Source organism: Octodon degus, unplaced genomic scaffold, assembly GCF_000260255.1.
Source record: "Octodon degus isolate 3935 unplaced genomic scaffold, OctDeg1.0 scaffold00246, whole genome shotgun sequence".
NCBI classification, from domain to species: Eukaryota; Metazoa; Chordata; class Mammalia; order Rodentia; family Octodontidae; genus Octodon; species Octodon degus.
Genome location: NW_004524822.1, coordinates 2,222,832 through 2,237,341, shown reverse-complemented (window position 1 = coordinate 2,237,341; position 14,510 = coordinate 2,222,832). Strand labels below are relative to the sequence as shown.

The window sequence follows — 14,510 nt, the reverse complement described above, 5'->3', positions numbered from 1 at the left end:
TTGCTGCAGCAAGAGACTGTAACTGGTTTTAAATGATGAGACTTACTATGAATCTATTCCTCAAATGGGTAGAATCCTGCCATTTCATGCCTTGCCATAATCCTACTGACTACGGCAGAACTAAATTATGATGCCTGCTACGTCTATATGTGAACATATATAGTTACCTTGACTGTATTTCTATATTGCAGGTTTATTAATAATTGTTTAAATCCTTTATAATTTTATTTTTAAAAATATCAGCATCATATAATACTCCTAGTCCTTAATGATTTGTATATAGTAATTTCAAATCAGTCATATTATTGTCTTCATTAGCCTTTCCCAATAATGAATGTGACTTCTAGAAATAACCCTATTTTTTATCATGAGTAGAATATAGTTAAGAGAAAATATGTTATTAAAATATAAAGATCAGACACAAGAAATATACATATTATGCTACTTATACTTGTCTACCCTTTAGATTAGTAGAACTGATGTTATAAGTCTATGTCAATAATGGAGACATTTTGCTTTTGAATCTATTCAATGAGTAAGAGACATCTTTTGCTGTGCTTAGCGATACACCTGTGATAAGGCTCACCACCCTTATGACCTAACCATGAACATGCTTGAAACACACGAACATTCATTTTCAGTGCTGCTGTCCCAGTCTCCTACTCAGCACTAGGCCTGCAAGTCAGTTTCAATTTTAGTGTCAATCCTTGATTTTGGTTCTTGTGTTCAGCACTATATTTTCATTTCTACTCTTTTATTTTGGTTTTGTTTTTTCATTATTGGAAATTGAACCTAAAGCCTTTGCACTTACCTGTATCCTCAACTGTTTAAAAAAAAAATTTTTTTTTTTTGATACATGGTCTACGTTGCCCAGCCTAGGTTTGAACCTGTAATCCTTCAGCCTTGGCCTCTCAGTGCTGTAAATGTAAACTTCAAATAATATATTAGCTCTTTATACACAGCTTCAAATCAAATAATCTTTTCCTTCTTCATACTTTTTTTTTTTTTTTTTTTGGATTTAGTATAGGATCTCACCACACAGCTTGGACTTGTAGTGATCCTCCTGTTTTCAGCTTCCCAAGTGCTGGGATTATAGGTGTTCTTTTTCTCTTTCTTTATTTCTTTTTCTTTTTTTTTGTCTTTTTTGAGACAGGGTCTTGCTATGCAGTTCAGGCTGTCTTTGAGCCACTTTGTAGACCAGGCTGCTCTGGAACCAGCAATAATCCTCCTGCCTCCACCTCCAAAGTGCTGGGATTACAGGCGTGCACCACCATGCCTGGCTGCACTTCACTTCCCTTTTTTCTTTTATTTTCTTCTCTTTTATCTTTTCTTTTCTTTTCTTTTCTTTTCTTTTCTTTTCTTTTCTTTTCTTTTCTTTTTTTTCTTTTCTTTCAGCACCAGGCTAAAATTCAGAACTTTATATGTGCCAGGCAAGCAGGACACTGAGATACAGCCCAGGCCCTCTGTGTACCCACTATTTTGCTTTTAGTCTTGCGTGGCATTATCATGCCTCCACACATCCTAACAGGGTCTATTCTTCCTTAGTGAGTTCCTCCTGCTGCTCGAGAGATGGGAAGGACTTTTATATTTGGTGACGTGTGCTTGTACATAGCCAGCTCCTGGCCAAAAGAATGGCATGAATTTTGCTTCAGTCAGTGAACAGCCAGGCTCTCACACATGTCTGTCTCTGTGAAAAATAGAGTTGATTTGCTGTCCTGGGCAAAATTTAGCTGTTATAATTTAAATTGTTTTTTGTTCAATTACTTCCTCTGGAATTTAATGCCAAAATTCTGATAGCTAGCTCCTTTTTGTGGGATTTTGTACAATTCTGATAGCTAGCTCCTTATTTAGAGGAGTAATATATAACAAAGAGTTAGCTAAGGTTTTCTGTCTTCTCTTCATATGTTCTGAGTCTTACTAGTTCATAATTGTTTTTGAAACTTCTTGATGGTGTTTTATAAGTTTGTACAAATTCTTTCAAGAAAGGAGAAGAAAGGGAAGCAAAGAGGAGGGAAAAGAGAAGTGAGGAGTCATGTAAGAATCATATTATTCCCCAAATCAGGGTAATACCTATAGGCTGTTTTCTTAGATAAAACTTGTTAGTATAATTTTTGTGCTGAAATATTTGGATATGCCCATGTACTTCAGACATAGCAAGATTAGGGTAACCAATATTGCTTTATGTTTTAACTCCATTTGTATTATGTGAAAAATGCTGTGTGTCATAAATTCTACAAAATTTGAGTTTAGCACCTAGGTGAATTGTTCACTCCTATAGAGCAGTATTATTTCTCCTGCAAATTATGCTATACCTTTACAGTCAGCCTTCCATAACTTTTTTTTTTCTTTCGGAACCGGGAATTGAACTCAGGCTCATGCACTTGCCAGGGAAGCGCTTATTCCACTGAGTCATCTCCCCAGCCCCATTCTATAACTTTGGGTTCTGCTTGTGTACTTTGAATCAATTGTGGATTGAAACACATCTCTATGGATCATTACGCTTTTATCATCCCCTAGACTATTCAGCATAACAGCTGCATGCATGAGGCCTACATTGTGCTGGGTATTGTAAGTAATGTGGAGATGATGTCATGCATAAGGAAGGACATGCCTCGGATATACCCAAGTACTGTGCCACTCTGTACAAGGCACCTGAGCACCCTCAGACTTTGTCTTATTTTGAGTCTTAGGACCAGTTCCTCCCTTCTAAGAACCTGCATTGTATTTACAACTGTTTCAAAGTTCCTGTGGGATGTTAAGGCTTCCTGTTACCTTCTCCTTAGAATGACTTGAAGGTGCTGTTTACCTCACTGGCGGACAACAAATATATCATTCTGCAGAAACTGGCAAATGTGTTCGAGCAGCCTGTAGCAGCACAGAAAGAGGTACGTACAGCTGCTTTTTCTTAGAAAAACAAATGCATAGATAGCCACTTTACTATGAAACTTCAAATAGCAGATGATATATTTTGATGTTGAATATTGAGTTGAAATAATATGCAGGGTAACATTGAATTCTGTCACCTATTTCATGTGTGTTAGGAAGTGTCAGTCACAGATGCCACGCAGCAGTGTCTGTCAAGAAGTGATACAGGTATGAGGCTCAGTGGCGGGACAGAATGCCGAACTGTCCACAGAAAAGGACGAGGGGGCCAGCCAGATAGCTCAGCAGACTAAAGCCCTGCTTAGGCAGAGCACAGTGGCCGGAGTTCAATCCCTGGCATGCCACTCTAGCCCCACCCCTGGGGCGTGCGGAGGCAGTGATTGAGACGGCGTGGTGGTGCATGTCTGTAATCCCAGAGTTTAGAAGGCTGAAGACTGAAAACAGGAGAATCACTATGAGTCTGATCTAGGTAGTGAGACCCTGTATACTCTGTATACCCCATCCTAAGTACATTTAAAAAAAAAAAAAAAGACAAAAAAAAGAAAAGGACAGGGGAAACACTTGAACACCCAGGAGAAGGCAGATTACCTCTAACAGCGGTAGCATTAGGAAATACTTTAGAGAGAGTTTGACATACGGAGACCCAAGAAATGTACCAAAAAGGGCAACAACAAAAAGGCATGCATTTTGAAAAGCATGAGCACTAGTCCCAGGGAGAGCGCACTAGGGAGGCTAAAAACAGGAAGATCATTATGAGTCTGAGCTGCGTAATGAGACCTTGTACCAAATACATAAAATTAAAAGAAAAAAAAAGCTTGAGCACTTAGAGGAAATATAGGTCATCCTATTTAGCTGAGCTTAGCATGGATGAAAGTGATTGAGAGCAAATATAATTAGGGTACATTTGAAGCAGCTTGTGGAGCCAGATGAATGTTAGCTAGAAGTAAATATACTGCAAATATTTGTGATTTGCTTATCCGTGAGGTATAGCCGGGCATGTGTTATCCCATAAAGCGTCTACACAAATGAAAACTGAATATGGCTGTGTCTCTCAGTAAGTGAATTACGGTGATCATCCTGCTCACTCGCAGTGAACTGATCATCCAGTTTCACTCGTATTCAGCTTGGAAACTCCCGGTAGGGGAAAGTCGCTGGGAAGATGTGAGGGTGAGAAGGAGTGTCACTCTAGCTAGCTCTTGCTTCTAGAAGGTTGACACGACAGCTCCAGTGTCAGAAAATGGGAGCGCCAGGAGAGGCTGACGGGGGTTGCTTCCTGGGGGAGCCTGAGAACGTAAAAGTAATAATGGCAGTGGAAACAGGGAAGAGAAAAGAGGTGGGGAGAAAGGTACACAGGATATCGGCTCAAGGTTATGAAAAATCATGTGTTTTCATAGAATTTTTAATTTCAGTGGTTAGAAAGGGTCCTTGGGTTAACTAAGACAATCACCTGAAATACAGATCTCTCCGAGGATGTGTATCTATATCTATATCTATATCTATATCTATATCTATATCTATATCTATCTGTATCTATGTTGGGAACAGACAGAAAGTCACCTAAAGTACTCTGCAGTTACAGGAATGTTACATGTGAATGTGCATTCTTCTTGACCATAATTTTATCCACTTTTTCAAGAGATTCCCTATTTACTCCAATTGAAAATATTTCTTTTATGCTCTGTCTTCCACATGAAACTATTTTTCTTTTTTTTAAAATAATATATATGGTTCTAAAAGGGGTTTGAACAGCTATAGTGGTATCTTATCTTGGATTTCTAAAGTGAAATATATATATCTATAATTTATATCCTATAAATCAGTTAACCTTTTTTACTAATTTTTAAACAATAAAAATGAATTAATGCCACAGAAAGAAACAAGTATATTATTTCTTGGCATAAGTGCCAAGCAGTAACCAGTGTGCTAGTTCCATTTCTTCTCTCCTTGCATTAAGAAGACAGGAGTAGCAGAGGCACGAGGATGGCTACCCTCGGGTGTGACTCCTTTAAGTCATGTGGGTCCCGTGCAGAGCGGGCCTGCCTCGTCAGCCCAGTGCACATTTGTCTTCTCGGGCTTTTCCTTCCCCAGCTGCCCTTCACTTCCCTTCACTTCTGCTCACTGCATACTGAGTCTTTCTCTTTACTGTCTTTCTTACCAACAAACGGTGCACTATATGTGTATTTTTATTTAAGATCTTGCATTTCTGAAAATGATTAAGTCTTGCGTTCACCCTTCATGGATTGTTCTTACTCTTTATAGAATTCTTGTTTAAAATTAATTAATTTTTGAGTTTGGAAGCTTTTGTTACATTGTTTTTCAGCTTCCAAAGTCTGTTTGAGGAATTTAAAAATCACTCTTAACTCCCAAAAGTCCCCAGTGTCCTGAAATTTCACAATCACATGCCTGGGGAAAGCTCTATTTTTATCCCCTGGTCTGGGAACTCAATGGGCCTTTTTGATTTGGCAGTTCTCCTCTTTCCATTCTGGAAATGTATCTAAGATTTACTAATACTTTTTACTTCTGTATTATATTTGTAACCTTTCTGAAATACCTTTTGATCAAATACTGCATAATCTGCTAATTTTTCAATAAAGAAATCTTTCTGTATCCTTTGGGTTTACTTTCTGAGAGACTTCTTTAATTTCAGCTCCAAATTCCTCAACTGAGTTTTGAATTTTTGCTTTCCTATAATTCAGTTTTCCAAGCTGTTTGGTTCTCCAGATGATCTGCTTTAGTAGGGTACTGTTCTTTTTTCAGTAGCTGCATTGTCTTTTGTAATCTAAGTATGTTAATGGCCTTTTGGTTGAATTTGCTTCTTTCTACACTATCAATTTCCTGCCAAATTGCTTTCATTTATAGGCTTTTATCAGTCTCTGTATGTTATACTGGAAGTTTTTCCTAGCTACGTAGACATCACGTTGTCTGTTTGCCTTGAGATTAGAAGATGAGGCAGCTGAATGGGAACTTCCTATAAAGATGCAGCTTGACAGTTTTGAGATGCCCTTGGTGGTCTGCCTGCGATTTAGGCCATTTCTATTGGTCCTAAGAGACCGTCTTTCCTCAATCTGGACCATCAAGGCCTGGCCACAGGACTTCTGGCCACAGGACTTGTGGCCACAGGACTTCTGGAAATGGAAAAGACTTTGGGCCTTCATGCAGCATCACTTCACTTCACCCCTATTTTCAGTCCAGCACTTAAACTCGCCTGTGTCTGTTACCCTTCAGTCTTGAGAGTTCCCTTCTTTCACCAGGAGGGAAAGGGGCCATGCGGGGCAAGGAGCAGGCCCTGGGTGCGATTTCACTGCTCCTGAGCAGCTTCCCCCTGCTTTCCTGCTCTGGCGTTGCCTTCCTTCACTCTGGGTCCCCAAGGCCCTCAACTCGGTGGTCCACATCCTCTGCAGAATTAGGATTTAGGTCTCTCAGATTCCTAAATCTACCTCCACTTTATTTTGAATTCAGCTTCCAGAATTTTGTTGGTATTATCTTCTCCTGTATTGCTTGTCCTTGTGAGATTTACGAAAAGAATAACACTCCCAAACACTCAAGCAAAATATTTACTGTAGTTACAGAGAGGCTTCAGGAAAGAAAAAAAAAAAATGGATGTTCTTTTCATCCTTCAAGGACAACAGAGATTGCACTTCATCTAAAAGCTAACATAGTCTACGTTTGCTGGTCTGGTTCCTCTCCTGTCCAGAGAATAGCCATGAATTGCATCCTCCTGAAATTTAGCCCTGAATTATATTCAGCCTTGCTTTGTTTTCCTTTGGCTTTCTGACCAGACTGTGAGCTCCTGGAAGTCCAGGATAAGATCTATTTCTGTTTCTACAGACCTCACACTGGGAAGACCAGGCTCTGCAGTGACAACCACCTGAGTGTTCACAGTTGATTGATTGATTTTCCCTTTGAGGTCCGCTAGCAAGAATTCCCTGACTATGCGGTCATGTGTGTTTCTGTTGCCCCACTGACATGCCCTCCAAAGACACTCCTAGCTGCCTTTCAAGAAAACAAGCACAGTCCCATAGGGAGCCTGACTATGTCCTGTGTTTTCCTTCTTATGTATACATGCCTATTACTAAGTCTCATTTCTCTAAGGAAGCCATCCTTCTTTCACCCTGCATCTCTCCTGCAGCCTCAGCTCTAAGATCTGTAGTATGATAAAGGAGAGCCCTCTTCTCTCTTCTGTATAATACCTATGTTTTCATGCTTTGTTCAAGTGACTCTTTTTGTATTATTATTATTTTTTTGGGGGGGGGATGGGGTGGAAAGACAGGAGGAATGAACAAAAAAGAGCCACAGCAATCACACTCTCTGGGGGTGTGGGAGGTTATTCCTAGGAGTTTTAATGAACTGCTGCAAATCTTACCTAGGCAATACAGCAGGCTGAAGAGGGACTAAAGGAACTGGACGCAGGAATCACAGAATTGAAAAGACGTGGTGACAAGTTGCAGATTGAGCAGCCCTTGCTGCAGGAACTCTCCAAGCTGCAGGTACGTTTTGCAGCCCAGACCATTCAGAAGACATCTGAATGTCTCCAAGGAGACATCTGATCTCGAGATTGAGAAGAAATTGTTTCCTGTATTTCCTTGGCTTTCTTCATAAAAGTCAATGTCATATTTTTAGCGTTTCTTCCAAGTAACTGTTAGTAAATACTCTCAAGCTATTACCATATATGGTATAATAAAGTAAAATATATTCTCATGCTTTTAAGATATATACTTTTTTTTCCTGAAATTTATTGTTTTTCTGATGGTAACCCATTTGGAACAACACAGAGTCTCAAGTTCCTAATGAAACAGCTCTCATACACATGTGAGCATTTCCCATTTCACTTTCTTCTGGGACATTTCACAATATTATAAGCCCATAAGTCCCACTTTTCACTTTTTAAAATCATTTTCAAAGCATATCAGCATCAGGTGTAAGAGTCAAACGTCAGAGCTATAAAAAGGCATTAAAGTTGAACTTCTTTGGCTTGCTTCACCTCAACGTGATAAATTAATCAGGCCCACATGGCTCCAGTACATTTTGTTGATGTGTCATCGTCTCTTCAAATGTCTTTCCAGATTAAGTAGTTATTCCTCCACATTTGGCAAAAACATAGCCTTTTCAAGTCTGCAGTATTTCTGTTCACATCAAACTCCTCTATTTTATTCTCTCTTTATTTGAAGAATAGTCCAAAATCTGATATTATTTAGCAGACAGAAATAGGAAGCAAGCTGTATCCAGGTACGCTAAACTTAAATAAATCCAGAGAACATTATCAGAATAGCAGGATGTTTTCTGTGACATCTTCCTTAGCAACATGGACATTTGTTTTTTACTATTTTAACCTCACATTTTACCACAGACCTCTAGCATTTGAAAGGATTTTCTGAACTCTACTTGGCAAATCTACTTTATATGTTATTTCTAGGAAATGCTTCATATCATTTGAAATCCTAAAATATTAAATTTATTTTTATAGGCATAGTTTTCATTTTAATTCTTAAACTTTTTCTTTTATATTTATGCTTTTATATTCAAATCAATCTAAATTATATTTTGTATCTAATTGGACCTAAGACTCTAATTTTACTTTTTCTCAAATACTTGAGTTGTTTCCACACTTAGTTATTTAATATTTCAATTTGGCACCAAAGAATGCATCCTGAAATTCTTTTATATAGAGTGGTACCTTGGTTCAGGAATGCTTTTTTGTCTGTGTGTGTGGTATGGGGAATCTAACTCGTAACTTCACGCTTGCCAGGCAGGCACTGTGCCACAGAGCTACATACCCAGCCAGGAATGCGTTTGTCTGCAAACAGTTGGATTTGCAAACAGTTTGGTTCACAAACAAGTGTTTGGCACAATTTTATTTTTGTTTGAATATTCCACATCGGGTGATAAACATGACCACAACCATCGGTCCTACATGAACACAGATGCAGCCATCTTTTCCAAAATTGTGGAACAAATTGTAAACCAAGATGCCATTTTACTTCTTTCTCTTCAGTATCTCTTCTATACTTTATTATTTGTCAAAAACAAAATGAAATTTAAAACAAAAAAAAAGAAGACAAGAATACTGTGCAAGATTAATGAGAGAGCCTGACCCACTTGATGTGAAACCTCTGTGAAGCCACAGTCCTATAAATGACAGGTTATAGGCATGGGGATAGAGGCGCAGAGCTTATCTTTCTTGAAAGAAGTTTTCAGAATAAAGGTTCCAAGAAAGACAAGCAGAGGAGCTGGCTGGAGAAAATCCCTGCAGGGCACACTACCAGGAGCTGTCATGGCTGGGGAGGGCTGGCAGGTAATGTGCTCTTGGAGAGGTGCAGACTCTGAACTGAGGGTGAGTGTAACGTCTCTGTTTCCTAGGACATGTATGATGAGCTGATGATGACCATTGGCTCACGCAAGAGTGGTCTGAACCAAAATCTTGTACTTAAGAGTCAGTATGAAAGGGCTCTGCAAGATCTGGCAGACCTGCTAGAAACTGGATGGGAGAAGACGGCAGGAGATCAGAAAATCATCGTCTCTTCCAAAGAGGAAGTTCAGCAATTACTAGACAAACATAAGGTAAAAAAGAAAGAGAAAGCAGATGTACTTGTGAAAGTTATTCTCAAGCTCTCATATCTATCATCTTTGTTTGAGTTTCTGCTTGTATAATTTACTCTTTAAGATGGTCACTAAATGCATAACCACTGGTATTTCATAATCCAGAATACATTTTATAATTCTATACATTAAAATTCTGTAATTCTATAATTTAAAAAATATGTATCTTTAGCAGTAATTTTATCAATTTTTATCGGTGTCAACCAGGTTCTCTTGTTATATAATACGTAATCAAAGCAAAACTCAAAGACTTTCTTTAGGAGCCTAACTTCCTTATTAACTGATTTTTCCTAGATGTTCCTCATAGTTATTTGCCAGTTTAGATCTGGGTTTTCCCTTTTCCTCCCCTTATCCTGGTAGGAGGCAGTTACCCTGCTCAGGAAGGCAGAGCTGACCACTGGGGCCTGGGATTGGGTTTATGTGCACCGCATGCGTCATTTGCTTCTCCTGGCCCTTAAGCACATGCTCCTCTTGTTGGTGTAAGCCAGAGGTTTTCCTGAGGACACTGTGTCCTTTTGCTACGTAATCAAATTTGGGTAGGCATGAAATCCCTTGATTGGTTTGTGCTGAAGCCAAGCTCAGGTTGGATACTACTTTTAATAAAGAAATACCTGTTTGACATGCACAGACCACACACACACACACACACACACACACACACACACACACACACACACACCCCTACCAAGCATTTTTTGCAATGACTGTTTACAGTTTGCCAACCAGTTCAGAAAACCACTCAGGCTACGGAAATTCCCTTTCAGGAAACAAACAAACAAACAAAAATACCATTGAATTGTAGAAAAGCAATACATCCTACCATTATGTAGCTGTCTGGAAGTTAATAATGATAGATTTGGGGGAAGGATTTTTTCCTTCTTGCTATTTTTTCCAGAGTTTTTTGTCCAAAATATGATTTATGAAAGTCTTATCCATTGACTTAGTAAATATTGCTTCAAAGTGCACAGCTGGCTTTTCTCAAATCTGACCAGAGCAATAAAAGATCATTCTGAGATATTCTAAAGGGAAGCTAAGATCCATGAGTAACAGTGACATAGGAGGAGTCTGCGGCAGGCCAGGCGTCCCTCTGATCATGAGCAGTCCTGTCGGAGGGAAAGTTTGTGGAAGGAAGTTCAGCTTTCATTGCACATTGTTCTAGATGCCCTCTGAGCTCTCTTCCAACTTTAAGATACTTTGGTAAAATGATTGTTCTACCTCAGTGTTATTGGCCCAGATTTAGCCCTATCATATGGATTCCTGCCCCATCTCTGCCATGTTGGGCTGTACAGTGTTGGCCAAGCTACACAGATGGTGTGACCTGTCTCACAGAGATATAGATCTGGTATAAGGATGTTGTGAGTCACTTAAGGAGTCTTTGGGTGCCCAGAAAATAGTATTTACTCAGAGAGTATTGGCTGTTCCTGGTGCTGAACAGAGGAAGAGGAATAGGGTCATTCTCCATCCCTCAGGATCTACCACGGGTAAAAAGAGACATCTTAAAAATGTGCCTAGAGTCACACAAGGCCTACAGTTCTGTTGCATTAAGGTAAAATTAACAGGAAATTTAAAAATGCTGAATACAAAATTAGGCTATTCATACCAATTAGGCTTTCCTTGACAGGAAAAATAAATTAATCATGATACTTCAGAAAGTAGAGGGCTGGTGAGATGGCTCAGTGGTCTAAAGCACCCACTTAGAACAAGCTAAGCTAAGCAAAGCACAGGGACCATGGTTCAATCCCCCAGCACCACATGCCAGCCAGCCCCGCCCCCTGGTGGGCTGAGCTGGCCACACACACACACACACAAAATAAATAAATAAATTAATTAATTTAAAAAAAAAAAAAGTAGGGCTTAAGCCTAGCTGCCAAGGAAAGTCACGGAATGTATTACCTGCCAACATCTTGAGAAGGGTGTAAGCAGCAGGGGATGGGAACTGTTTGCCACTGGTGTGGTGGGGTTAGTGAGATCTTGTCAGGGAAATAAAAATGGCCAGAATACAAGGGTAAGGGGGGTTTTTAGAAGCTGGTCATATAGGAAGAGCTTTGTTTTGGGGACCTCATGCTTATAGCACAGCAGTGTGTGTAGGCCATTTGGGAAGACAGGAGGCCCGTTCAAGGCCCAGAATGCCAGTCTGTGCAGGAAGTGTGTCCAGCCAGTCATGTGCCTCCTTAAGGCAAGAGATGAGTGGAAGCCAAATGATACCACTGAGTTCCAATAGCTTTCGTGTTTGAAACAATTTTTATCTTGAAGTATATATGAATGCATTGTTGACCTCTTTCTACTGGCAAAATTGCAGGAGTACTTTCAGGGCCTGGAATCTCATATGATCTTGACAGAAACGCTCTTCAGAAAGATCGTCAGCTTTGCCATCCCAAAGGAGACCCAGTGCCATACAGACCTTATGGCTCAGGCGTGTGCTGTGCTGAAGCGGGCACACAAGAGGGGTGTGGAGCTGGAGTACATCCTGGAGGTAAGGCCGCAGAGCAGACCGTCGGCAGGGCTGTGTTTAATCACAGGCTCTGCCTCCATGACCTGGGAGCTTGCTGTGCATCCTGGCTCACAACTATGTTCTCCCTACCGTTATGTGTTCCCTGATTCTCGTTTTCTATTTCTATTTGAGTACATACTGTTCTGTGCTGTAAGTCATCTAGGATGATGACTTCAGATGGTGCATGAAGAGATATGAGGGTTTGATATTCAAGCTGAAAGAGACCTAACTAAGAGCATGAAAAATGTAAAAATATATCCTTAGCTTCTTACCCAATGCAACTGCTCTAATGGCAAGATCTGTCACTAAGATCCAGAAGCCAGAGAACAGGCACTTGGGTCCAAGTCTTTGTCATTCCATCTCTCATGTAGACATGGACGTGGACCTGGCAGCAGGATCTTGCCATCATGTGTGGTTAATTGGTAGATGCAGATACTGTTCAGTCCAAGTCTGAAAACAGATGGTCCATTTATTATAAGACAGAGAAGACCAGACGGGAGTGAGGAAATCTGGTATAGCTCACAGATTTGTAGCATTCACCTTGGGCCCAGGTCTGAGTTTGTTGTCCTGCCTGATACAAGAGGATGCTGTGAAATTTCATTCACTCATTCAGTTGGAAAAGAGTTGCATACCATTGCTGTAGAGCCAACCAGACCTAGCTTCACCATAAGCAGATGACCTTGAAGACCAAAGAGGTGCTCATTAGTGTAGCTGTAGAACCCTACATAAATGCAAGGCATCACTAATAAAATAGTCCACTTCTTTTTCATGCAATAACTAAACCAGTTGGCCTGAACCACTCTAGCTTTCTCATTACTCCTCTGTCCCATAAAAATTTTAGGGATTATATTTCTTTATCTCTCTCTCTCTCTCTCTCTCTCTCTCTCTCTCTCTCTCTCTCTCTCTCTCTGCTCTTTTTTAGTACTGGGGATCAAACCCAGAACCTCACCCTTACTATGCAAGTGCTTATGCTGCTGGGCTATCTCCCTGGCCCTTCTCTGCCTTTTCTTCCCTATCTACTCCACCAACATTACCACTCTTACTTGGATTACCTGTAGCTCCTATTTATACTTTAATATATCTTGTCTTCCTCCATGAGCCAGCACTACCATAGTTAGCTAACTCCAAAAACTCCAGACATGGAATTCCCATATGTAAGATACCATCAGGAAGAAATTTTAATATTTCAAATCCTTGTCGGAACAATTACTGTTCAGTGATACGTCAGCCTCCCAAGTAGGCATTTTACATTTATGTGAATCCACCCATGGTAAAATATACTTTGAATCTCTCTCATAGGAATGACTCTGAGAGCAATATCTTGCCGTAGCACATGATTAATGGCAGTGGAGTCAGCAATTACACCACACCTGTCTGGCTTCCTTGGCTGAAACGTGCATTTCTTAGTGCCACCCTCCCTGCCACATCATTTAAGTTGCAGCCTCATCAAGCACACCCTGGCATGCCCTCATTCCCCACTCAGCACAATTTAATCCCTCCACAGCCCAAGAACTCTTTATAATTGATGAAATTTGTTCTTTACCTTCCAACTTCCAGCTTGCTGTGTATTGCTGGTCTCTTCTCTCTTGAATGCATGTATTATTCTCATGCATCCTATTTTATTCACCACCAGAACCCTAAGCCTCAGACAAGGCATAGCAATAAGGACTCAGGATGGAAAAAACATGGATCATGACTATTATGTTCTGTTGTCTATTCTTCACCAGATCAAAGTATATACATGTAAAACAACCTGCCGGCCTTTGCTATACACAAATGTCTGTATTTAGAAGTGACTTATTTGGAATTTTTCTTTAGTATGAAAAGATAGATATCCTACTAAAGAAATGAAGGTCAGTCACTTAGCTATAGTCATACAGCTAGTAGGTTGCAGTACTAATACCCATTTATAGTGTTTTTGAAGGTAACTATCTGATTCTTTGCTTTAAAACTATTTTTCCTTCCCAAAGCAAACCCCAACCTAAACGTGCCCCATACTTGAAACAGACCCTCACGAGAGCATATTTTGCGCATGAGCGGGAGTATTTCTCTCTAAGGAGCATCATTTAGCTCATAGAGTAACATTACATTTCTAGACTTGGTCCCATCTGGATGAGGACTGGCAGGAGCTCAGCAGACAGCTGGAGGTGGTGGAGAACAGCATCCCGAGTGTGGGCCTGGTGGAGGAGAGTGAAGACAGGCTCATGGAACGAACCAGCCTCTACCAGGTCAGGGTCCCCAGAGCACCTTTGGATTAGGAGTGATGATGTTGCTTTTAAATCTTTCTAGTAGTATTAATAGAATCTAAAGAAACGTGTGATAAATTGTTGTATTAACCATTTTTACTTTTCTTCAAAGTAAGGACATTGTTACAAACAGATTAAGTTTGTGTTATTTAAAGTAGAATTTTATTTTATTTTTTTAATCTTGGGCTGGGAGTTCTGTTCAGTGATAGAACACTTGTGTAGTGTGCCTGAGGCCCTGGAGTTGCTCTGTAGTGCTGCACAAAAAAAAAAAAAAAAACACCAAGATATAAATA

General features: G+C 40.0%; 1 protein-coding gene across 1 annotated transcript in view; it reads left to right on the top strand.

The window, feature by feature from the left end:
- Syne1 (spectrin repeat containing nuclear envelope protein 1) overlaps window positions 1–14,510 on the top strand; it is a 564,055-nt gene that overhangs the window by 444,010 nt on the left and 105,535 nt on the right. Inside the window, 5 exon segments of the mRNA XM_023706255.1 lie at window positions 2,784–2,885; window positions 7,251–7,370; window positions 9,241–9,441; window positions 11,780–11,953; window positions 14,068–14,199. Coding sequence (XP_023562023.1) covers window positions 2,784–2,885; window positions 7,251–7,370; window positions 9,241–9,441; window positions 11,780–11,953; window positions 14,068–14,199 — 729 coding nt within the window.